Source organism: Scheffersomyces coipomensis (genome assembly GCF_036884675.1).
Source record: "Scheffersomyces coipomensis strain NRRL Y-17651 chromosome Unknown DFJ63scaffold_1, whole genome shotgun sequence".
NCBI classification, from domain to species: Eukaryota; Fungi; Ascomycota; class Pichiomycetes; order Serinales; family Debaryomycetaceae; genus Scheffersomyces; species Scheffersomyces coipomensis.
The window spans coordinates 387,438-413,030 of record NW_027042892.1 but is presented as its reverse complement, the minus strand read 5'-3'; the positions used below and the strand labels follow the sequence as shown (position 1 = coordinate 413,030).

The 25,593-nt window shown below is 30.3% G+C and overlaps 8 protein-coding genes and 1 non-coding gene across 9 annotated transcripts; 6 read left to right on the top strand and 3 right to left on the bottom strand. All coding sequences in view use genetic code 12, as the record gives it.

Moving 5' to 3' along the window:
• Positions 1–1,174: 1,174 nt before the first annotated feature.
• HNM1 (Hnm1p) lies at positions 1,175–2,815 on the top strand (the record flags this gene model as incomplete). The annotated part of the gene is made up of 1 exon (XM_064904735.1): positions 1,175–2,815. The coding sequence occupies one exon, from the start codon at positions 1,175–1,177 to the stop codon at positions 2,813–2,815; it is 1,641 nt and encodes a 546-aa protein (XP_064764393.1).
• A 388-nt stretch (positions 2,816–3,203) lies between these two features.
• DFJ63DRAFT_6471 (linker nucleoporin) lies at positions 3,204–6,465 on the top strand. The gene has a single exon (XM_064909041.1). It carries the CDS (start codon positions 3,593–3,595, stop codon positions 6,443–6,445), a length of 2,853 nt encoding a protein of 950 aa, XP_064764392.1. The 5' UTR covers positions 3,204–3,592; the 3' UTR covers positions 6,446–6,465.
• Positions 6,466–6,602: 137 nt separating this feature from the next.
• Positions 6,603–7,331, top strand: DFJ63DRAFT_332548 (uncharacterized protein; the record flags this gene model as incomplete). The annotated part of the gene is made up of 1 exon (XM_064907696.1): positions 6,603–7,331. One exon carries the CDS (start codon positions 6,603–6,605, stop codon positions 7,329–7,331), a length of 729 nt encoding a protein of 242 aa, XP_064764391.1.
• Positions 7,332–7,343: 12 nt separating this feature from the next.
• On the bottom strand, positions 7,344–9,860 carry DFJ63DRAFT_310219 (uncharacterized protein; the record flags this gene model as incomplete). The annotated part of the gene is made up of 1 exon (XM_064905558.1): positions 7,344–9,860. One exon carries the CDS (start codon positions 9,858–9,860, stop codon positions 7,344–7,346), a length of 2,517 nt encoding a protein of 838 aa, XP_064764390.1.
• Positions 9,861–10,066: 206 nt separating this feature from the next.
• Positions 10,067–13,023, top strand: DFJ63DRAFT_6516 (uncharacterized protein). The gene has a single exon (XM_064909042.1). It carries the CDS (start codon positions 10,273–10,275, stop codon positions 12,592–12,594), a length of 2,322 nt encoding a protein of 773 aa, XP_064764389.1. The 5' UTR covers positions 10,067–10,272; the 3' UTR covers positions 12,595–13,023.
• A 1,114-nt stretch (positions 13,024–14,137) lies between these two features.
• On the top strand, positions 14,138–15,965 carry CHA1 (Cha1p). The gene has a single exon (XM_064909043.1). The coding sequence runs from the start codon at positions 14,571–14,573 to the stop codon at positions 15,651–15,653; it is 1,083 nt and encodes a 360-aa protein (XP_064764388.1). The 5' UTR covers positions 14,138–14,570; the 3' UTR covers positions 15,654–15,965.
• Positions 15,810–15,881, bottom strand: DFJ63DRAFT_t2. The gene has a single exon. It is a non-coding gene; the product is annotated as a tRNA-Val (tRNA).
• Positions 15,966–19,465: 3,500 nt separating the features above from the next.
• On the top strand, positions 19,466–21,991 carry DFJ63DRAFT_282943 (alpha-mannosyltransferase; the record flags this gene model as incomplete). The annotated part of the gene is made up of 2 exons (XM_064904682.1): positions 19,466–19,673; positions 19,812–21,991. The coding sequence occupies 2 exons, from the start codon at positions 19,466–19,468 to the stop codon at positions 21,989–21,991; spliced, it is 2,388 nt and encodes a 795-aa protein (XP_064764387.1).
• Positions 21,992–22,613: 622 nt separating this feature from the next.
• DFJ63DRAFT_310215 (uncharacterized protein) lies at positions 22,614–23,756 on the bottom strand (the record flags this gene model as incomplete). Its single annotated transcript, XM_064905557.1, has 1 exon — positions 22,614–23,756. One exon carries the CDS (start codon positions 23,754–23,756, stop codon positions 22,614–22,616), a length of 1,143 nt encoding a protein of 380 aa, XP_064764386.1.
• Between the last annotated feature and the right edge of the window lie 1,837 nt (positions 23,757–25,593).

Here is a 25,593-nt window from a genome sequence, read left to right as displayed (position 1 = left end):
TTGACATGGGCTTATATTACGTGGAGAACTATTTGTTAATTGGTTATTTCTTTGTTACTATCTGTTTAACCCGATTCTCTTTCATTAAGATTTAATGGAAACATCCTTAATCATTCCGTTTTCACTTCTGTCTTGTCTTGTCTTGTCTTGTCTGATTAAAATTTCATTTTATTTTTTTTTTTCTATTTTTTTTTTTTGTTGTTCACTTTTTTATTGATTTACTGGTTGTGGACGTTTTAGGTAATAAATCTGGAGAATGAGACTACAGCACTAAAAAATTAGTTAAGCACTGAAATCAACTTGATGTTGCAGAATATGTGTTTAATGACAAACAAAAGAGGGTTAATTCAATCAATCAAATAGATGACTACATAAATAATAACTAGATTAAAATATTAAATTTGAACTTTATATGGCTGGATAAATTGAATTAATATGACTGATTAACTAACTAACTAACTAACTAGCAAGGATTCACCTTAACAGAAAAATTGTTTTTCCAGTTTTTAATTTTTCCTGTCTTTTCAATTTTAAATATTTTAATTTTTCCTGATCGAAATTTAACTCCTTTTTTATATTTTTTTTGGTTCTCGGTATTTGTTGTCCGAGCTGAATCTACAAATGTAACGTTACTCTGACAAGAGAAAAAAGATGAACCTCAAAATCAGCTGATGTTTTACACGTGTGTGTTCACGTGACTGTAATATCGTGATCAAAAGGGAGTGTGTGTCACTGTAACAGGTCATCGATCTTTGAATCTGGACCAAAGAAAAATCAAATGAGAAATTATCACATGCCAAAAGCTAAGCCAATAAAAAATAAATGTTTAAATTTTTGTGGGTCCATTCATCCACTCACCCAAAATTCCCATGTACATAATCAACTCTCCATAAATCTCGTATATTTTATTAAAATATTTTTATAAGCACACGATAAATAGCTTAAATTCATAATAAACTATTATAATCTATAAAAAAAAAAAAGAAACGAAGCGAAATAAAAACACGATATCGAAAAATTTTTCAAAAATGATCTTTGTCTAGTTTTAAAGTGTTTAAATTCCTTTTTACTTTTTTTTTAATTTGATCTTCCTTCTCTTTCTTTCTTTTTTTTTTTCCTTATAGGATCTTGTTACCTGTTTTGTATAAAGTTTACCGTGTTGACATATATCAAAATGAGATGCCATCAACCAGATATTAAATCTGAGAAACCACAAATCAGTAACGATCAACCAACTTTCGAAACTAATGATAGTAAACTTGAAGATGCTGAAAATTTCATTGCTAAAGATGATAGTCAAACTTCAATTTCTTCATCATCTCAACCTCAACAAGGTCAATTAAAGAGAACTTTCTCTACTTATTCTGTTATTTGTATTGGATTTGGTTTAACTAATTCTTGGTTTGGGATTTCTGCTTCTTTAATTACGGGTATTCAATCAGGGGGTCCATTATTGATTGTTTATGGTATTATTATCATTGCTTCTATTTCTTATTGTATTGGTGTCACTTTATCTGAATTATCATCTGCTATTCCATCAGCTGGAGGTCAATATGTTTGGTCTAGAGTTTTAGCTCCAAAGAAATATTCCAGTTTCTTAGCTTATCTTTGTGGTTCATTTGCATGGGCAGGATCTGTTTTTACTTGTTCTTCAATGGCTATTGCTATTGCTCAAGAAATTATGGGATTTTGGGTTTTAAATAATCCTGATCATGTGGTTAAAAAATGGCAATTATTTATTATTTATCAATTAGTTAATATTTTTATTGCCCTTTTTAATTGTTATGGTAAATGGTTACCTTATTTAGGTACAGGATGTCTTTATGTTTCAATCTTTTCATATGTGGTTATTACCATAACTGTATTAGTTTGTTCAAGAGGTAATTATCAATCAGCTGATTTTGTATTTTCAAAATTTGAAAATCAAACTGGTTGGTCATCATCTGGTATTGCTTTTATTGTTGGTTTAATTAATCCAAATTGGTCTTTCAGTTGTTTAGATTCTGCTTGTCATTTAGCTGAAGAAACTCAAAAACCAAGAACTGATATTCCAAAAGCTATTTTAAGTACGGTTACTATTGGTTTTGTAACTGCTTTTACTTATTCTATTGCCATGTTTTTCTGTATTAATAATTTAGAGGCTATTTATAATTCATCAACTGGTATGCCAATCTTAGATATCTTTTATCAAGCTTTAGGTAATAAAGCTGGTGCCACTTGTCTTGGGGTATTAATCTTTTTAACTGCTTGTGGATGTACTATTAGTTGTCATACTTGGCAATGTAGATTATGTTGGTCATTTGCAAGAGATAATGGTTTACCATTTTCCAAATATTTATCTATTGTTCATCCAAAATTAGGTATTCCATTAAATGCTCATTTATTTTCTGAATTTTGGGTTGCTTTATTAGGTTTACTTTATCTTGCCAGTGATGCTGCATTTAATTCTATGGTTACTGGTTGTATTACTTTCTTATTATTAAGTTATTTAGTACCAACTGCTGCTTTATTATACAGAGGTAGAGATAATATTAAACATGGTCCATTCTGGTTAGGTAAACTTGGATTATTCTGTAATATTATGACTATTGCATGGGCTATATTTGCATGTGTATTCTTTTCATTCCCATTCACTATGCCTGTTGAAGCTGGTAATATGAATTATGTTTCAGCTGTTATGGCTCTTTACTTGGTTTGGGCTCTTGGTTATTGGTTCTTCCCAGTTAAGAGATTTTCATGTAAACAAACTTTTGCTGGTGGTTTACATAATAATGAAGAAGCTGAATTCCCTGAAGTTTGTTTAACTGATTTATAAGTTTATGAAAAACAAAAGTTGATTGATTTTAAAAAGTTTCATTTTAAAAAGTTTCATTTCTTTCGAAAAAAGTATAGACTTTATGCTTAGACTATTTCCAATTCTTTTTTAAATAAAATTGTATATATATAAAAAAAAAAAGTTATAGATTATAAACAAAATTTGCATTTTTAAAACAGATTAATTTTCATAGTAGTGAATACCACTAACAGCTTACAACAATACGAAATATCCTAATAAACAATCATTAAAGTTCGAATACATGAATAAACATAAAAATATATGGATCTACTGACACCTCTCTTTCATAAAATTTTCTCCAGACAGGTTCTTAAAAGATTCAAAACATTGATCTCTCCATCAACACATCGCAATTGAAAAATGATAGGTCAACCCCATTTATTACAAAGGTGAAAGAATACCAACAAAAACTGTCAGTATATCTCTCGGGTAATCATATGAGATCCATTACATTGCACTGTCTACGTGATGGATTAACTTTCGGACAAAGTTAATTAAAGAAAAGGGAAAAAGAAGAGGTGTGTGTTTTTAGTATTTAAAATTTTTTAAATGGTGTTTCTTTTATAGTGATGGATGAAAAAAATTCAGTTTTGGGAAATCCGGGTAAATTAAATTAAATCTTTTTTTTTCTTTCGCACTGTACCAAAACCTAGACAGCAGCTATTTCATCAACCAGACGTCAGTAAAGAGGTTTGTTTGTTTACAATTTGGTATAGTTGACGAGTTGAATCATATCCAATTGAATCATCATCATCAATGTCGTTGTTTGGTCAGAACTTGAGATCAACGTCTGCTGCACCAGCATTTGGTGGTGTGGGATCAAGCAATTTGAATCCAGCTCAAAGCAGTAATCCATTACAATTTGGCAGCACCACCACCACAAACACAAACACTGCCAATAATATAAATACAGTACCATCAACCACCACCACCACTACATTGCCGTCTTCTATAAATACATCTAATTCATCTAAGTTATTAAAGGATTTACTTGAATCAGCTCACAACTTACCTAAACCAGGCAACAATAACCTTGGATCAATCCATTTAACTCTTAAAGAATTACAACGAAAATCAAATCAATTAAGAAAACAAGAAGATAAAAAAGATGCAAACTTTACTAAAGCTCATTATTTATTAGCTTCAAGTGGTATCAGTGCCGAAGAGATTGAAAATGAATTGAATTCATTCAATTTGATTGCTCCTGCTCCTGCTATTTCTCAACCATCAGATCCAGAAACTTCATTGAAATATTCTCTTGATTCATCCAGTACTAATATTGAAAGTTATTTGAATTCAAAAAAGGAAGAAAATATCTTGAATAATATTGAACAATCATTAGCTCTTGCTTCCAAAGATTTTGATAATTTTATAAGTTCAAAAATTTCAATCGATTGGAAAATTAGACGTGATGAATTAAGAAAATCAATTGGTTTAAAAAAATCAACTGATAATTCATCTCAAGCCATTAAGAATTCAATGACTTGGAATAAATCAATCGCTGGAACTTATAATATCTTAACTCCCTTAAAATCTTCTAATGGTAATACAAGACAATTCACTAGAGAAAAATTTGAAAATCATGCTAGAGTTATTTATCAATTAAATGAAGCAAGATTATCAAGTAAGAATTATCCATTATGTTTAAACTTGGGAGAATTAAATAAATTACAAAATGATTTGAAATCAAAACAAATCTCTGAAATTTGGAAGATTTTAATCGAATTAACTAATGAAAAATTTTCTAAAACAAATCAAGAATATTCATTCCATAATATTCCTTCATCTTCCATTATTGAAAGTAGTAGATCATATTTGGAATCTGAATTCTTTAATTATATTGAAGAACTTTATATGAAAGATAGTAAGAAATCTCCTGAATTTTTACCAGCTACAAATTTAAATAAAGTATCATATTTCATTAATAAAGTGATTAATAAAGAAGAATTATCTAAAACTTTAAATGTTAATGGAACTCCTATATGGGCATTGATCTTTTATTTGTTAAGAAGTGGATCATATGATGAAGTATTGGATTTAACCATCAAAAATAGAGATATATTTAATAAATTTGATCTGAATTTCCCCGTATATTTAAAGAAATACGTTGAAAGTGAAAATCATATATTACCAAGTGATTTAAGTGCAAGATTACATTCTGAATTCAATCAACAATTCCAATTTGCCATTGATGATATCGATGTCGATCCATTTAAATACTCGGTGTTTAAAATTATTGGAAGATGTGATTTAAGTAAAAAGACTTTACCTTCATCCCTTAATTTAAGTATTGAAGATTGGCTTTGGTTCCATTTATCCCTTATTAATGAACATAATGAATCTGATTTAATCTTTGATAATTATAGTTTGGTCAATTTACAACATAAAATCATCTCATTAGGTCCAAAGAATTTTAATTCTTCATCAAATAATCCATTATATCTTAAATCATTAATATTGGTGGGATTATATGAATTAGCAGTTCAATACACTTATGATAATATTAATGAATGTGATGCCGTTCATATCGCTATAGCATTGAATTATTATGGATTATTGAAAGTATCCAGTTTTAATAATAAGGATGATTTATTAATTGTCCATAATAATGAAATCGAAATCAATTTCAGTAGATTATTAGGATCTTATACTAGAAGTTTTAAGATCAGTGATCCAAAAGTTGCTTGTCAATATTTGATTTTGATTGCGATGTCCAAGGATGAAGTTCCAAAATGTCATGAAGCCTTAAGAGAATTAATTTTAATATCTCGTGAATTTTCAATGTTATTAGGAGAAATTAATCAAGTTAATGGTTCTAAAATTCCGGGTATTTTAGAAAGACAAAGAAGTTTAATTAAATTAGATGATCTTTCTGAATTCTATCATCAAATTATTGAAGTCAGTGCTAATAAATGTGAAGAAGAAGGTAGAATCTTTGATGCTATTTTATTATATCAATTATGTCAAGAATATGATACTGTTATAACTTCAATTAATAAACTTCTTTCTGAAATTCTTTCATCTACTGAATTAGATAAACCAATCATCCAAGGAGGAAATTATGAAGTATTATCAGGGAATCAAGAAGGTTCGAAAGAATTTGTTGATACCATTGATAATAATGTTATATTATTCTCACGTCATATTGTTAGCATATTTAACAAGAATAGTTCGATTCTAAGCAAAATCAATCCTCATAAAAAGGCCACTACTGATACTTTATTACCTATTATTGATATCAGAGATTTATTCTTAAAGAAGGATTTTGCTCAAGTTTTACAACAAATTAATAGATTGGACTTATTACCAGTTGATCCTAAAGATGATTTAATCAAGATCAGAGGATTAAGTGAGTTGATCCATAGTAATAATATGGATGATAATTTGATCAAGGTGATTCCTTCATTATTGATCATGACTATGACTTCTATTTCTCAATTGAATTATTCTTTATTGACAAAGAGATATCAATCATTAGGTAATGAAAAGGAAGAACTCGATAAATTGAAAAAGATTGCTAAAAATTGTATGATTTATGCGGGTATGGTACAATATAAAATGCCAAGAGAGACTTATAGTTTATTAATTCATTTAGAATCTCTGTTGTAATATAGATTAGAATAAAAAGTTTTATTTTCTTTTATATCTGTTTATGTAAATGTAGGTGGTAGCGGTTGTACGAAAAAAAATGTTTACAGCAAAAGATAAATTATTTATACTGTAAAATAAATGAATGCTAATCTTATACAGATGCACAAGTATTAACATGCCTCCAAAGAAGAAAGTCCAAAGTACTCCGACTTACAAGTTCCCTGATAACTTCGTGAAGTTATCAGAGAATCTAACCAAACAATTTTATAGACCAGAACCAGAAATCATAATTGAAGATCAAATAGTAGTGATACCAAATGCCTTTTCCAAAGACCTTTGTGATGAATTGATTAAATCATTTGAAACTAATTTGAAACTTGAAACTACACCATTGATCAAGAGTAGAGACTATGCTGCTAGATTCAATGATAGAATTTCACTTACCGATTTCGAATCAGCAGATGTATTATGGAAATATTTACAAGATTTACTTCTACTAAAATCAGAGTATGATGAAGATGATGAAGAGACCATGTTACTTGAAGATTATTTTGGACAAGGGTGTGGCTTAAACCCACAATTGAGAATATACCGTTACAAGAAGGGTCATCATTTTGGAAAACATTACGATGAGTCTGTTACATGTTTGAGAGAAGAGAATGGTACTGGAAAAGGTAGAACTAAATGGACTTTATTAATTTATTTGACTGGTGATGAGGAATTTGATGGTGGAGCTACTATATTTTATCCTGATTATAGAGGAGCCAAACCATTAAGTATACACCCTAGCAAAGGTATGGCACTTTTTCATAAACATGGTGATGATTGTTTAAAACATGAAGCAGAGATAGTTAAAGAAGGACAAAAATGGGTTCTACGAAGCGATGTTATGTATCCCTTATAAGTTGATTTATATTTACAATTTGGTAACTAACTTAGAAGTGAAAAATTCCTTTGTTTCATCTAGCATTTCCTTGCATTCCACATTCTTATTATCCAATCTTTCCTTTACCCAACCACTTAACTTATTTGTGATTCTTTCGGAACCATATCTCGAATCGATTAAATAAATAGTCGAATAATCTCCAATATGTCTGATACTTCTACCAATACTTTGATTGACAGCCCTCATACATATGTTCTCATAAAAGTTACGGGAATTATTTGTTGCATCTTGTTTACTACCACCGTTTTTTAAAGTGGTAGTTTCTATGAAGTTCCGCTTTGCAATTATTTCACCCGAAAACGCATTGGGAAATGGCAATCCGATCATGATAACAGCTCTTGCCAAGTCATCGGAGAAATTGATACCTTCGGACATTTTACCTCCCACTACTGAAAATAGAGTAGCACCTTTCTTTTCATCCTTGATAACTTTGACATATTCAGAAAGTACACTTTCTACTTTTGAAGACTCTTGTGGCTCTTGAAATATAGACTTCACTTGTCTGATACGATTGTAAATATCGTTATTGGATTTCCAGATTTGTACAACTTGATTTAAGTACTTGTAACTTGGAAAGAATATAACTACTCCAAAAGGAACTTCTTTTGCAATTCGGATTATCAATTCACCTAGGTTCACCATAATTTTCAAGCTTTCACGTTTCTCAAACAGGAATTCAAGATCAGTTCCTTGGAAATTTCCCACCGTGAAGACTTTCAAATTCTCTTTAGGAACTATATGACCACAACTGTATGTTTTTATACGGTTTTTAGGTACGAATGGAAATAAATAATTTAAATAGTCAGACACTGGTTCCATAGTTCCCCCACACAATAATACACATCTTGCTTGGGTTACTATTTCTTTGAAAATCCCACTGGGATCTAATAACATGTAGTTTATTGAGGTAACTCCATTCTTGTTTTCCCAAAAGAATTTCCCTTCGTTTGTTGGATTTGAAAGTGTTTTCAAAAACTTAACAATTTTAAATAGTAACGGATTTGAAGAACTTGAGGTGAAGTCATCACTTGTCTTTTCCAAATAAGACTCTATTTTGTATGCAATCTTGGATTTTGATAAGAATTTCTCGATTTTATGAGTATTTAACATATCCCCTGTAGAATCCTTAAAGATATCTTCAACAAAAATCTCTTTCCCTAACTTCACATTATTTGACTTTTCATTTTCTTGTATGAACTTTATAATTAATTGACAAAGTTTTATCAACTTTAATAGATTGATTCTATTCCCACTGTTTAGACGCTTCACAAGCTTATTTAAGTAGAACTTCAAGGACTTTATCACACTTTCAAGTTCAACGATCGAAACTGATACAGAATATAAAGAAGATAGCACATCGAGGATATTATGTGCTTCGTCAATGATAATTATGGAATCCTTTATGTTTAGATTGAGTATAGTTCTGGTAGAATCTTGAAAGAGCAGTTGATATGGTAATGATATAATCTCACTTACATCAAGACCGTTCCTCACTGAGTAGTAGGGACATACTTTTAATGTATTACCAATATCCCCTAATTCTTCAATATCATGGATTCTGGTGAAATTTAGATCTGCAAACCTCTTAGTTAACTGGTCCTCTCCACCTTTATGCATAAACTCACACCCTTCTTTAGTTTTCTGTAAATCAATACAAGCATCATTAATAGCTCCATCGTTCTTTGATAAGTTTCTAATCTTATCATTGATACATAATTGCTTCCGTGAACCTAGTGGCAAATACTTGGTTCTCTCGTTGATACCTTCAAATGAAGAATCAAAGTTTGTTAGCCTTAATTGATGTGAAAACTGATTCAACTGAGAATGGGTTCTTGATGAGTAGTAAATATTAATGGGACATTCGTTTATCATTTCAACTTCTTGATGCTTTTTAGATCCATCTACTTTGCTTTTCAACTGATCTATCTCTCTTTCCAATTTGGAATTTAAGTCAACTTTGGAATCTCCTTCAGCATCACTATAATAATCTGGAGGTAAAAAGTCTTCATCTTGAAGACTTGTTTTAGACATCTTAGGTTTTTTCCTTTTATTGGCTTTTTCCCTTAACGAACTCACAGCTTGTATATTGTTTTTATAATCATCTTCCAAGGAATCCAAATATATTTCATAATCTTTCAATCTGTTTTTTGATCTTGATAAAATAGTTGACTTATATGCCTGTTTGATCCAATCTGGTTCATCATCTGATTCTTCATCTTCTTCGTTGTTTTCATCTTCCTGTGGTTTATGTGTATCTCCATCATCCTCATTGAATGAGTGACTTCTCTTGTAATCACGGAGCCATGTCATTGAAGAACATATTATGGACAATGATTTACCTGTACCTGTTGGACTTTCAAATATACCGACTTTATAATTGTTCTCTATTGTATCATAGATCGCGTCCATTAACTCGATTTGAATATCATATGGATTGTAAGGATGATTGTATTTCTTCTTCTTCTTCTCCCATTTTAAATCGACCATTAGTATCAACCCATATGCGGTTACTTTGATATGTGAATACTGTGAGTTTTATAAGTAGTTCTTCAAGGAAATCACTAAGTCTTCCTAAACGGGAAAAATATTGAAAAATTGACGCGCTGCCAATTGCACCTCTTCGATTAGCAACATAAATAGTCCAAAATCACTGTTCAACATCTCTAGCATATAATTTAAAAGGAACGTGAAGTGATTTTACATGTTATCGAACTATAATACTCAATCTAAATCTTTTAAAACATTGGATTTGATACGTATAAGAGGTATACCTTCATATCTAATCCTAATGGTGATCTATGTGTTATGTGCAGGATTTTGAATTTACAAAAGCTATTTTAAAGAAGGTAAACAAAACGGTTGTAAATAATGAATCAGTTACAATCAATCAACAACGACAATGTCAGGGGACGATTCATTCATCAAGAATGTCACAATAACACGTTCTGATGCTGCAAATTCTCAGAATAGGCCACTTCAGGTTTCTCAGAATCAACAATTCGCAATTAACACTACAACTCATTTGACTATCTTTGAGCCAAAGTTACCATCACTTAATCAGGGTATTACAGCCATAAAAAATGTTAGAATACTAAATCCAAAGGATTTGTTTCAAATAGTTAATATTTTGACATCAGAGTTAAAAGAATTTTTGCCCATTAAGAATTTTTCAGTATTAACCTTTGATAATCTTGACGAGCCATTTACTTTGGCAAATATTGATGATCCAATAGTCATACAACATCAATGGTCCCCCAATAGCTGTAATACTAGAGATAACTACTTGGGGGTGCTATTCAATACAGGTGAAATGTTAATTTTACAGCGTCAAACTCTGAATGTTGATAAATACATGGTGAAATTTAATCTTTTCGAAAGATTGGTTGATCAGTTTAATTTGGGAGTTGATAATGATAAGAACTACGTTATTCCATCGTCTGATATCTTTTTATCGTTGAAAATAAAGACCTTTGCCTTCTCTGAGATTGATTCTACTTTGTGGTTAAGTCTTATCAATGCTAATGGTGACATATATTTGTATGCAGAGGAAAATGATTCGCTTGAGCTTAAATATGAGATTCATAGTGGATTGGATTTGGTTAAACAGGATTGGTCAAATTGGAAAGTGGAAGGAGATAAATTGCGTTCAAGTCATCTATCTGTAATAGCATCCGATAATAGTGTTTATTATTACGATTTTGAATACGATTCTGATTCGAAGAAGATAAAATCTTCAGATGTGAAAAACGTATCTGGTACAACCAGATTTAAGAATTCTCAAAACAAATGGCTTGAATCATCTAATAGGTTGTATTTACTTAATGCATTTACAGGATATATTCAAGTCACTGATATCAAAACTTCGACTACTATAAAGCAGAAACTAGAAAGTGCGTCCACTGTATCTGGTATAGTGAGTCATATTTATAGTGGTAGCATCAGAATAATCATATCATACGAATTAGGTTCTTTTGAATCTTTTGACTTTGGTTTGCTAACGTCACAAATTTCAAAAGTACTGGTAGATAAGGCAATTACTACTTATGTGGGAAAAAGCTTACAATCATTCCAATTATTTAATGCTTCTGCTGAAGACACTGGTAATGATGACACTGCTGCTGTTAAAAAAGAAGATGATTCAGTGGCTAATAAAAACCCAAACGATACATTCAGGCTTTATTTGGATCCTAATATTGAAGGACAATTTGTAATATACGGTATGGAAACTATAGGTGAGGGGGTCTTGGCACTATTGTATAAAATAATTCCCAAGAATGTATTATATTACCAAACTGAATCTCAGGGGGAAGTTGAAGTTGCATTCATAAAGCTTGAAGACTATCAAGCTAGTTCAGTAAGCTTATTGACGTCAAGAACTCCTTTGAGCTATATCATAGAGTTATGGATTAGCAAATATAATGATATTCCATTATTGATTACTCCTAGAACAGGAGCTGAAATTGACTCAATGGAAGCTAAGATTGCAAGTATTCACAAGTACATACAGGATATTAAAGATTTCAAACAGAATAACTTTCTTGATATTACATATGAAAGTAAATATGAAGGGCCACTCCAAGGTAATATTGAATTGGACTTACCACTGAATTTATTAAAGTATTTCAATAATAATGAAGATATGTTTAAACATCAGCTACTTCTAAATTTCGATAGAATTATCCATAACTCATTGATCACAATAGAAGCTATTGATGAGACTTTAGAGAAGTATATAAATACAATTGTCCGTGAAATAGATCAAATTGAAACAAGAATGAAGCTCCATTTACTGAAAATTGTGCTTGAGTTCTTGGATTCCACTGCTGTTCGACAATTTACTGAAGCTGAAAAGTTTTTCATATTACAACATCATTATCATCTAAGTTGGGAAGTACATAATGACGTTCTAAAGAAGAAAAATATTGATGAAGCAAAGATTACAATAAAGACAAAATTCTTTGAAGAAACGTTTGAACTTAATGGAATGGATACGTATGACCAAACTTTTCCAAAGCTCATTACATCTAGTACTAACCATGAATGGTCTATATGTCAATTAACTGGATTTCCTTTATTACAATTGAATAATCGAAGAGATGAATTAGGACAAATTAACTACATATTGAATAATTTCAGTAAAGACGATATAATCATCAATGATGTATTAACAACTATACAATTTTGTTATATAACGGGAAATAGAACTTTTAAACTACAATGAAGATGCTGTTATTTATGAATGGATCATCCTTCCAGAAACTACTACTAATAGATTTATCCCATACTAGTTGAGTTGATGACCATCTGATTAATTTTGATGTTGATGAAGGAGGAGAATCAGTTATTTTGGTTAATAAATAAGCCATATTTAATTGAGCTAAAACATACCATACGATAATGAATTGAGGAAAGTATGACATTAATAAATAGTTAACAAGACCAAACCCAAATAAAACTCCTTGTCTTGAGTTTAACCATTGTTCTTTTTCAATAGATGAATAATTAAATCTTTGGAAATAAGGATTCAATAAATCTATAGTTAAGTTTGAAGTTGAATAAAATGTAGTTAATACTACAAAAGTGTAATCTAAAGGAAATAAAAAGTTTAATGATGCAGTTAAAAGAATGGAAAATAATGTACCTAATTTATCTTGAAAGATTTGAAATGAAATGAAATTTAAAATGATTGTTGAAATTCTATAATTCAATGATGAGCATTGAATCAATGTATAAAGAACTAAATTGAATAAATAGAATTTAAAGTAACGATGAAGGAAATTTTTAAAGTATTTTGAATTTTTGAATAAGATTTGATATTTTTGGACTGTAGTTAAATTGGAATTCAATCCAATATCGTGATTAATGTTATTTGGCAAACTATTAAAGTTATTGAAATATTGGGTTGCATTTAATTGATCCACAAACTTTAAACTTTGAAGAAATAAGCTATCTAAAGTTGGATCAAAAAAAGTTGATAATGATATTAAAAAGATATTTAAATGGAAAACATTTTTGATGAAGTATTCAAAGTTAGTCAATACTGATAAACTATTGAAATTCCATAGTTTTAAATAGTCTATGATATTGATAAATAATGAAGTTAAGAATATAGGTCCATTTAATGAAATGTATAATAGTAATGATAATTTAACTGCGGTGGATAATAATGTAGTGGAAAGGAATGAAGGGTTCTGTAATGATCTTAAACTACTTAATGTACCCAACTTGACACCTCTAAGCACTAACCATATGGAAAATGCTTCCGATGGGTTTGATATAAAGATTGGTGAAGCCATGTGGGGTCGATTTGATAATGGATGCAAATTATGAGGGCTTGTTTTTTCGAGTGACCAGCTTTGGTAACAACCCCACTCTGTAACAAGTAGTGGTAGGTATGAAGGAAGAACTTGTATCGTCTAGTGATAACAGAACATCAAACAGATAGTAAAACCAAACAAATAAACAAAAACACAAACGAAAAAGAAGGTTTTCACAATTGTAGATAGTTTGCAAAAATTAATAATCACAATAGAAACGTTTTCTAACATGATTTAAATTTTTATTAATTTTCTGGTTAAAAAACGTTTCTATTTTTTTTGTTCTGCGGCATGGAATCAAATGAAAGAAACCATTTACATCCATGAATCGGTCATGTGATTTCGGTCATGCATCTCCGTTTCCATTTCAAATTTCTTTTTGTTCTCGCATTTCTCACCATGGAAGCCGTTATCCGTCAGTAGCCATGAATAGCACTCAACAGAGTTAAATGTTTGAAAGGGAGAGGGGCCGCACCTAGAAGTCATTTTTGACTTCTGTTTTTTGCCAGCTTAAGGAGCTAGAAGTCAAACACAGCTAGTGATGTTTTTAACTCTTATCGGGTTAAATGCCTTTAAGTTGCAGCCCCAGTTTTAAACTAGAGGAGTCTAGTGCCATTCAAGCCTTACATATGCCATTTCATTTTTCGTTTGTTTTAGATAGGGGATGACACAACAAAAATAGAAAAAAAAAAGGTGAAAACACATCCCTGGCAAAGGCATTTTACTTATATATATATATACAAGTAATTCTTATAAATTAATTAATTTAATTTAATTATTAATTATTAATTGACTTCAACAGTGTCAGCATCTAGTCTCTTTTAACATTATAGTTTCAACAAACTGATAAGAATAAAAGGAAGATCATAAAAAAAATATCATGTCTACAAATTTGCAATCGCATACTGATAAAGTATCACAAAATCATAGCGTTAATTATAACGAAGCACCATATGTTAAAACATCATTGATAGATGTTACTAACAAGTTACCTATTGAACCACCATGTCGTATATTATTCAAAAACGAATGGGAACAACCTTCAGGAAGTTTCAAATTAAGAGGAATTGGTAATTTAATCCAACAATCAATTTTACAATATAAGAGACTTGAAAATCAAGATAAAGAAATTCAAGTATTTGCATCAAGTGGTGGTAACGCTGGTTTAGCTGCTGCGTATACTGCTTTTTTTTATAACTTGAAATGTACTGTTGTTTTACCGGTTAATTCTAAACCTAAGGTTCAAGACAAATTAAAAGGATGGGGTGCCAAACTTATTTTACAAGGATCTAATATTAATGAAGCAGATAAATATTTAAAAGGTATGTTAAATGAAATTAGATCCAAGGGAGAAATAGAACCAATATATTGTCATCCATTTGATAATCCATTAATTTGGGATGGTCATGCTTCTTTGGTTGATGAATTAACCAATAAAAGTCAAATCAAAGGAATTGTTTGTTCATGTGGTGGTGGTGGTTTATATAATGGGATTTATGAAGGAATGATTAGAAATAATATGGTTAATAATAATAATTCAATTTTATTATTAGAAACTCAACAAGCTCCAACATTATTTGAAAGTTTAGAAGCTGAAAAATTAATCACTTTAAATAATGTCAATTCATTAGCTACTTCATTGGCATGTAGTTATACTACTAATCAAACCATGGAAAATTTCCATAATAAACAATATATTGAAACAAAATTAGAGTTAGTCGATGACTTGGATGCCATAAAGAGTTGTATATCATATTACAATCAATTCAAAACTGTGGTAGAACCAGCATGTGGAACAGCTTTATCAGTTGTTTATGATAAAATCGACTTATTATATAAACATTATGGTAAACTTAACAAAGATGATGTTATAGTAATTGTTGTTTGTGGTGGATCTTGTTGTAATGAATCTGACTTACAAGCATTTGAGAAATTAGTTAAGAGATCTGAATCTAGATTATAGAGAGTGAGATTAAATTGCATATGTATAGTAGTAATATTAATAATAATAATAATATTTATAATATTTATAATTGAAACTTTGTAAAATAATGTTATTGAATAGCATTATCAAAATTGCAAAAAAACAAAAGAAAAAATATAGTAAAAAAAACCAAATTGATTCCATCGAGGATCGAACTCGAGACCTTCTCTGAGTGAGAGAGACGTCATACCGCTAGACCATAGAACCAATTTTTCTGCAAATTTTGAAAAATACTGCGTGTTAAAGAGATTATATCACGTGATGTTTTATCACGCTTTACCCCTAATTTCAACTCCTAAATTGTATTATTTTTTGTATTGAAACAAACTAAAAAACACTAATTCTTATGAATATTGTTGATTTTGGAGCTTAAATAATCATTTTATCTATTGGAAAGCATATTATGAAAGAAACTAATAAGAATAATTTTTTTTGCAAAGGTTTATGTTGTTTTCACTGTAACAGAATGTATGAAAAATGATCCAAATGTACTTTATCCATAAAATAAACAATCATGACACATTCAAAGGCTGATTGAGTCCTTTAAGTTGTAAATAACGTTTGAATGTCGGTTTTTACTTTATTTCTTGCATATTTTTGTTTCATTTGCTTACATGAAAATAACATAAATGTGAATAATTTACTTGAAATATGACTAAAGTTCTCTAATTTTGAATGAAAAAGCGTCAAAAAATAAATAAAAAAGAAATAAGCAAAAAGATATTTCGAGGAATTGTTCAATAAAATTCTTCTTCATCATTTATTCAATCTATGTTACCACGCCAGACATTAGGATAATCTGCGATATAGTTTTATGTGTCCTTTATAATACTAAGATATTGAAAAGAAGAAGGCGCTCAAAAGCGCCAAAAAAGGTGCAGAAAAATACTTAGCGATATCGTCGAAGATCAACTGCACGTCATCGGTTGAAGAAATTCTTGGACTGATTTTTCTTACGTTGCAAATTATATTCATTGCATTAGATAGTAAATTCTTAGTATGAAGATCAGTGATTGATATGGTTATTTATCTTCTCTATAAATACTTTTATGTTTGTATAGATTGAGATGTATAATAAAATTGGAAAGGTAAAATATAATACATTCTTCTGCGTGGGTTGAAATAACACAGAAATAATGAAGAGAAGGTGGACGAATAAGTAATTAGCGATGTTTAAGCCCAGAGATTAGCGTACTTGATTCAAAACCTTGGCTTTCTATGAATTAATTAAAGATTAGTACGACATTGAGCGTGTGCGATTACTATAAAATAAATTTCAATCAAATTGCGTTAAATTCTTAAATAATTTTTGGTGAAATTACTCGACGCGTAATTTTTCTGGGAGCCTTTTAAAGATGAAAGAATATTCTCGTATTCTTAATTTCAAATTGAAATAAGCATTGGTTTTCTTTTTACTTCGATAGCTGTATTACCCCATTCTATTAAGTCGATGTTATACAGAAGCAGGGATGAACTTAGAAACAAGCAATTATGACAGAGGGGGGTTAGGATAATTTTTAGACTATTTATTTCTCTATAAAGTTTGTGTTATCTATTAATATGCCATAATATTTTCTTCCTTTTAAACAAAGGTTGTTCATAACGACAATTTTAATTACAATGAAAGAAAAATCGGACAATTTTCCGGACAATATTGTAAAAGCCTTTATCAACAGTTTTTTTTTGATAAAGGAGAATTATGCTCAATTAGGAAAGACAAGAGAACTTACAAGTTGTGGAAAAAATCTGACAAAAATATTCACGTCTTTTTTTTATTTTTATTTTTATTTTTATTTTTATTTTTAATTTTTCTGTGAAATTGAATATGTGAGTTTGCGTGGCTTAACCAGTTCACTAATAGATTTGTAGGTATGCATTAAATTGAATCAAACTACTAACAAATTAGTGAATGAAATTACTGCAGGAAGGGCTGTAGTAGGGAGGAAAAAAAAAATTTAGGAAGAAGGAGTAATGTATGGTAGAAGCTATAACCTAAGGATATTACCACTGCTATGGCGTTATCTGCAAACAGAGTTAGCGAGAAATGCCTTTACATGAAATAAGACGATAACGTGTGTGAGGTCAAACATGATTATAAAGTACGGTATTGTTTCAATATTAAAGTCGAGCATTAATGAACCTATTGTTAAGCTATTATTATTGTGGTAGGGTAGACGTGTAGCTAGGGGAGGTAAGTTGTTATTTTACGCTGATGGAAGGATTGTAGTGGTAAGAAAAACAAGCCAATTTCAATTGTCACACGCCGGTAAGAAATATACGCATGCCATGAAATTATATACGTACCTTAAAATAACACAATAAAAAATCATTAAAACAAAGAATTTCAGTAAATCAGACAGAATATACATACAGTCAGAGAAAGAAAAAAAAGAAATGTAGATAGATAGATAGATAGATAAACAACAGACAGACAGTCAGACAGACAGACAGACACTTTATCAGCGTGTGTACATTATTTTTTTATTTTTATTTTTATTTTTTTTGATCCCTGATCGACTTACACGTGGGTTGGTTGAAAATTACCGAGTCTTTGTAGGGGGAGCTCAGAAATAAAAAGTTGATTGTAGCCTTAAGCTTTAAAGTACGAATCATATTACTTAACATTGTAATTAGGGTTAGGTTTATTTGTTTGTACCTGGTTTTCCTTTATTCTCGTACTTATTCGAGTCATAATAAATGGTTGACGTTCAATTAAGCCCATTTTTGAACTAATTGTTACCTAGTAAGTTCGAAATAAAGCAATCACGTCAATTCTTAAGGTTAAAGTCAATCCATAACCCAATTACAATTTTTTATTTTAGCTGATATACTTCATTTTTATATGCTATAGTAGAAACAATAAAGATTGTTCCTTAAATTCTCATATTGAATTTCGGTCTAACTTTTATCTTCGTTTCGTTTCGTTTCGTTTCGTTTCGCTTCGTTTCATTCATTCACTCATTCATTCATTTCTACTTCTATAGACTTTACGTCCATTTCATAGTTTGGGGCACCGATTAATAGGTCATATTTGACGTTCTAAATCCTCCACTTTTGATCAAAATCAATCACTAAGGCGTAAAAGTAACACACACACATACATACTTACACACTACACTCTAGCAATATTTTTTTTTAACTTTACCACTAATCTCACTTAAAACAATAAATAAAAATCTAAAAGTAGACAAAAATAGACAAAAAAGAAAAATAAGACAAAAAATAATTCCTGTTTTGTTGAGATTGTTTTTGTTATTTTTGTCTATTTTTATTTTTTTATTTTTTCATCTTTTTTTTTTTTTTTTTTATTTTATTTTTGTCTTTCAGTCTTTATTTTTTTTTTCTGTTCCTTTCCTGCTCTGATCATTTACAACCACTTTTCTTTCGTTCATCAGTAAAAAAGGCAACCAAACAAGTTGTTGGACGTGACATTGTATACTCATTCATCCTATCAAGATTGAAGGAAGTAGTAGTGATTCGTGCTATTACTGGATTCATTCATCCATCTATCTATTCTCATTTGAACTTGGGCTGTTGTATACATAGATCCAAACCCCCGTTCAACAAATCCAATCAATATCGCTTTGAAACATTCCGATCTGGAAGTAATTATCATTTGTCTATCTTTTAATCAATCTGATACCATCTTTACAAGTTGTCTATCAACTAATCATTCCATCCATCCATCAATCATTCGCTTTAATCGCTTGCTAGACGTCCTTAATTGCATTCAACGTTACCTGCATATACAGCCTACTGCTCCCATCACATTTTTATATAGTATGATAGATATGAAGCAAATATTCAGAACAAAGTTTAAACTTATCCACTATTGTGGTGTAATGTTGGCTCTTATCATCATTAACATTTGGATCTATAACTATTCTTCATCTACTCCTTCTACTTTACAATCTCAATTCAAATATAGTCATCAAGGTGGCGCTGATAGTATTTATCAACTTTCTCATAATGAAGATTTAATTCCTGAAGAAATTGTTGGTATTACCCTTCCTGATGAAGATGAATCTGATGAAGATCGAGAAAAAAAAGAAAAAGAAAAGGAGAAAGAAGAAGAAAAGCTTTTAGCTGAAAAATTAGCTAATTATATGCCAGCTGCAAAATATAAACATGTTCAAGATAAACAACTTATTGAACAATTCCCCTTTGAATTATTACATAAACAATTTGAAGTTAAAGATATAAAACAACAATATGATGCTCATGCCACCATTTATGATCTTATTTTCAAAAATCACGAACCATTATCAGTATTTGCCAATCTTGATTTTAATCAAAGATGCCAATTATATTTCTACAATTTATATACCAATGATCATAATTGGGTTATCAACCCTACTGAAAAATTAGATCTTGAAAATGTTAATAATTTCGAGTTTATTGATTACAGTGAATCTCAAAGGGATGATTTAAAAAAACAATTTATTGAAAAAAATGAATTAGGAATTGAAGTTGATGATTTAGAAGAAACTCAAGAATTTGAAGAATTTGTAAATAAAAAATATTCTGAATTTTGGGAAAGAAATCAAATCGTTGAACAAACTGTGGTGGATTATATTTCCCATCTTAGAATCTTTAATAAATGTTTCATTGCCAACAATGAATTAAAAGGTACCAAACCAGTCAAAAAATTTATTGCAGATCAAAAGGCTCTTATTCAAGATTGGGTGAAGGTTCAAAAAACTGACTTGAAAAATAAAGATCCTAAATTAGCCAAAAAAGTAACTAAAATCCCTGAATTTAAATTAACTCATGCAGAAAGTTTGATTGATTTTGATTCATTCAGAAATTGTGCTGTTTTAGAATCAAGAGTTTATCCTTGGTTATCATTTGATTATCCAGTTTATGAAAGATGGACTGGTGATGTTGTATTAAAACCTCCAAAGATGAGTAATTATTTAAAACCAAATACTGCTGCTTCTAAAACCACAAAATCTTCCGCCTCTCAAATGCATGATGGTTCTTGTTTCTTGGAAAAATTTAAACGTGAAACTAATGGTAAAGGTATTACTTTATCAATTTCAGATCTGCATGTTCCTGATACAATTAGATTGATTCATTTATTAAGAGCTCTTAATAATAAATTACCAATTCAAATTGTTTATTACGAAAATTTATCCGCTGATTCCAAGAAAAGATTAGTAACTGCCGCAAGAGAACAAATAAGTCTGTTACCAGCTTCATTTAGAAAAGTGGCTCATTTATTCCCATCTGATTATTTAGATAAAAATGATCATGGATTACCTAAACAAGAAATTTGGTTTGTTAATGTTTATAATGTTATTAAGGAAGATTATCGTAAAAGATTTGAAAAATTCGGTAATAAATTCTTAGCTACTGTTTTCAATTCATTTGATGAATTTATCTTATTAGATGCAGATTCAGTAATGGTTCAATCACCTGAATTTTTCTTTGATTTAGAAGGTTATAAACAAAATGGAGCTTATTTCTTTAAAGATAGAACAGCTTCAACTACTCGTAAAGTAAGTGATGGTACTTTCTTTAAAAAGATAAGTCCTTCAATTGTTGATCAAACTATGTTTAATATTCCAATCATAACTGATTATACTGCCAAGAGATCATTCTTCGAAGGTATGTACCATTATATGGAATCTGGGTTGGTAGTATTTGATAGAACCAGACATTTTAATTCCATGCTTTTAATGATTCAATTGAATTTCATGGAACCAGTTACATCTCGTGTTTATGGTGACAAAGAAATCTTTTGGTTAGCATTTGCTCTTAATGGTGATGAAGAATTCACCTTTAACAAGTATCATGCTGCTGCCATTGGTGATGAATCTCCTGAAAATGAATTTTTAACCAAAGATGGTAATCCAAGAAAGGGTCATGAAGTTTGTGCTGCTCATCCAGGTCATATTAGTGGTGAAGATGGTCAAAGTTTATTATGGTTTAACTCTGGTTTCAAATTTTGTGGTCAAAATCATAAAGTTGATTTCAGTAAAGAATTCGAAAATAAATCTCATTTCAAATTCCTTAAATCTATCCAAGATATGAAATTTTTCTACACCCAGCCAATACCTATAAAACATGCAGTTATTCCTCCTTTCAAATCTAAGAACGAATTGACTTGTGAGAATATAGAAGATCAACCATCTTTAGGATGGATAGAAAATAAAGATTATTGTCATTCATATCTTTGGTGTGCTTACTCTCAAATTGGAGGTACCACCGAATCTGGAGTTGATAATACTCAGCATGGTAGATTTATCGAATTTGATAAACTTACCCAATCTTTGTTTCAATATTATGGTGATATTTGGGTTGGTAATGAATGATTTTATCATTGGTTTAGTTTGCTATTTCTTTTCCTTTTTCTTTCATTTCAATTCCTTTTGTTTGGCATATATGTATATTTTCATAGCTACAAATAAGTAGTTTTCCACTTTCTCTTTTCCTCTTTAATTATTATTATTATTACATGGTTCACCAGTACTTTCCTTCCCTTACCCTTTATTCCCCTCTACATTCTATTCACAGATCTTTAGTTTAAATTATAGAAATATTAATATATTAAAAAACATAAACACAGTAAATTAAAAACTAGGAGCAACAGCTATACAATAGCAAATATAAAAAATAAAACTTAAGCCCCTAATTACTGATATAAAATTAGATTAAATTTAGATGCGAAAAATCTTAAACTTTTTAATTTTTTGTTTTTCTTTAAACGACTTAAAAATGGCGAAAAAATTTGAGTTAAAACAAAAATAAACGGTAAATGACGATGAATTAGAAACGATAAAACCAAAGAATGGAATGAATGATTGAATGAATTAGAATGAATGAATGAAAATGTAACGTGTAAACTAAAAGACAGACCCATTTACAAAAATAAAAAGATATTAATTTAAAAATGAATAAAAAAAAAGTATCAAGCAAAACAATTTTTGATTATACTTAACATGCAACAACACTTAAAACATCGATTTCTATTTCTCTACATTGAGCACCAATACTTTCGTCGTATAAGTTGTAGAAATCACCTGATAAACATTGGTAGAAAGTGGTTTGAGTTCCTAAGGCTAATTTGTAACCAGTAGAACCATCTCTTTTAACCTTAGCTGGTTTATTTTCTGATGGACCTGGAACATCTTCTGGAGATTCAAAACTTGATGGAACAATTGACCAACCACCAGCATAGATAGCACCAGCTTGTGGTGGTGGACCATCGAATTGGAATTGACGATTGGCGACAATTGAACCAACTCTTCCATGAGAATCATAAAGAATACCACCAACTAAAGTAACAACTAAAGCGTCTGGTGAAACACAGGCAGTTAAAATATCACCACCAGAAACTTGACCATCAGTAGCTTGAGCAGCAACAGTGTTAGTACTAGCTTGAACTTGTCCATCGGTGATTTGACCAGCGACAGTAGCAGTGCCTGCTTGAATTTGTCCATCACCAATTTGACTAACAGCAGCAGCAGTACCAGTTGCTGCTTGAATTTGGCCATCACCAATTTGAGTAACAGCAGCAGCAGTACCAGTTGCTGCTTGAATTTGACCGTCTCCAATTTGAGTAACAGCTGCAACAGTACCAGTTGCTGCTTGAATTTGACCGTCTCCAATTTGAGTAACAGCTGCAACAGTACCAGTTGCTGCTTGAATTTGACCGTCTCCAATTTGAGTAACAGCTGCAACAGTACCAGTTGCTGCTTGAATTTGACCATCACCAATTTGAGTAACAGCTGCAACAGTACCAGTTGCTGCTTGAATTTGACCGTCTCCAATTTGAGTAACAGCTGCAACAGTACCAGTTGCTGCTTGAATTTGACCGTCTCCAATTTGAGTGACAGCAGCTACAGCAGTATTAGCTTGAACTTGACCATCACTAATTTGAGTAACATCTCTCTTTCTCTTTGCACTACCAGTTTCAAGAACTAAGATAGTAAATGCGAAAGATCCGAAATCTGAAGTTGCTCCTGGAATTGTGGCAGTTGGAGTTAAAGTTGTCCATGGAGATGGAACAGCTGCAGCTAAAACGGTTTCTGATGATAACAATAATGCCGCTAATGAAAGGCAAACGGAAAACTTCATGACTACTAGATTATTTTTGTATGAAATGAAATAGTTTAGACTTAGTTATAAAAAATATTTTTTAGAAATTTGTACTTTTTTGTCGAATTAGCGAATGGCTTTAGGGATTTAACGTTGGTTCCTTGATTTTAGACTTGGATTGACTAAGTTTAGTTGTCAATTAGATCTCTAAAATATAAATTGAAGTTATCCCAAATAGAATAGTTATTGATACTATATAAAAACTTTTTCCCAAAAGTAGAAATTTCTATGATTTCAAAATTACTGAAAATGGGAAAGAAATTGGGACAAATTTATATTATTTGCATAAGCAGGCTTAATTAGAATGGAATCGAATGGGATAGGATACGATGATGATATTAAGTTAAACTTCGGGACCTCTCATATACTGAATCTATATAGTAACAAACGCAGGTCATTAATTTTCCTAATTGAGTTCAGTGATAAATATTTTTTCGTTAAAATTTGCAATTACGAATAACAGAGGTGTCAATATTTTTATGTATTTACTTTTATTTTTATTGTTAAATTTAACTTTTAAATTAGTTCTAAGGCAGGAGGAAGGAAGAGATTTCGGATCAATTGGATTTGCTGTGATGTCATTTATGTATTTATAGAAACTTTACTAGTAAAAAACATCGCCTTTTTTTTATTTAATCTAATTTCAGTGGTGTGTTAGGAGTTGGTGGCTAGGTGGGGGGTGGCTATGAGAAGTCGATACTAAATCGGTTAGTAGTCCAATTTTCTAATTATGATACTATGTTCAAAATTAACTCATTTGTTAATGATATAATTATACTTTGTCAAGAAAAAGGAGGAAGAGGTTAACTATTAATGAAGAAAGTATCCACAAAACTGAGTCACACAAGTTTCAAACCTCATACATCCCACTTAAGTTTACTCCACCCCCAGGGTGAAGATTAGCACACAACACCCAATCAGAATTTGAAAACTATATTTCATTAATTAGTACAATACCAACCCTTCCAACTCCTTCCTTCCCCCACAAATACTCTGTTGTTGTAAATATAAAAAAGTCACTTAACATTCCTGATACGACAGGGTGCGAATCAAAAAAATATAAAAAAAAAAAAATAAACTGCTAAAAATAGGATATAATTAAAAAATAATAAAATTTTATTAGGCAGCTTCTTCTATATAAATCTCTCCATATTATCTGCATCTTATGTTTTCATTTTCTGAAGAGCTTGAAAATCTACAAACAAACAAACAAACAAATAAACAAATATACAGAATTATAAATATGAAAGGGACAATAATAGCAACTGTATAAACAAGCGGAATGATTTAGATTAGGCTTAAAATCCTGTGCTATGACTGTACGGTAAGTGGGGGATTTTTGTTTGTGTTCTTAGTAAATGACATACATGACCTTACGCAAGAAAAGGATACTCAAATTTAAAATCCTTCATAAAACTAGCAGATAGAGCAGATGAGATTCCAATAACCCCTATACCTAGTACATTATTTATAAGGTTACGGATTGTTAAAAATATTGTAGTTTATTGCTTGGAAGGAGGTGTATTTCAATATAATGAAAAAAAATAAAATTAATGTTTTTGTATAATACTGTAATATTAATTAGGTGATATTGTTGGTTTAAGGTAGTAACGAGGTAAGACTCCTCATTTTTGCATAAAAAGGTAAAAAAATAGTTATGAGGCCCGTGGATTCTTAGGTAAATCTTATAAGGGACAGGTGTAAATATTGTAATACAGGATAATGCCGGTAAATACTGTTATATCAGGATTCAGTTAGAAAATCATATTCATATTAATTATAATACTGATGAGATACCATGATGAACACTTGATGA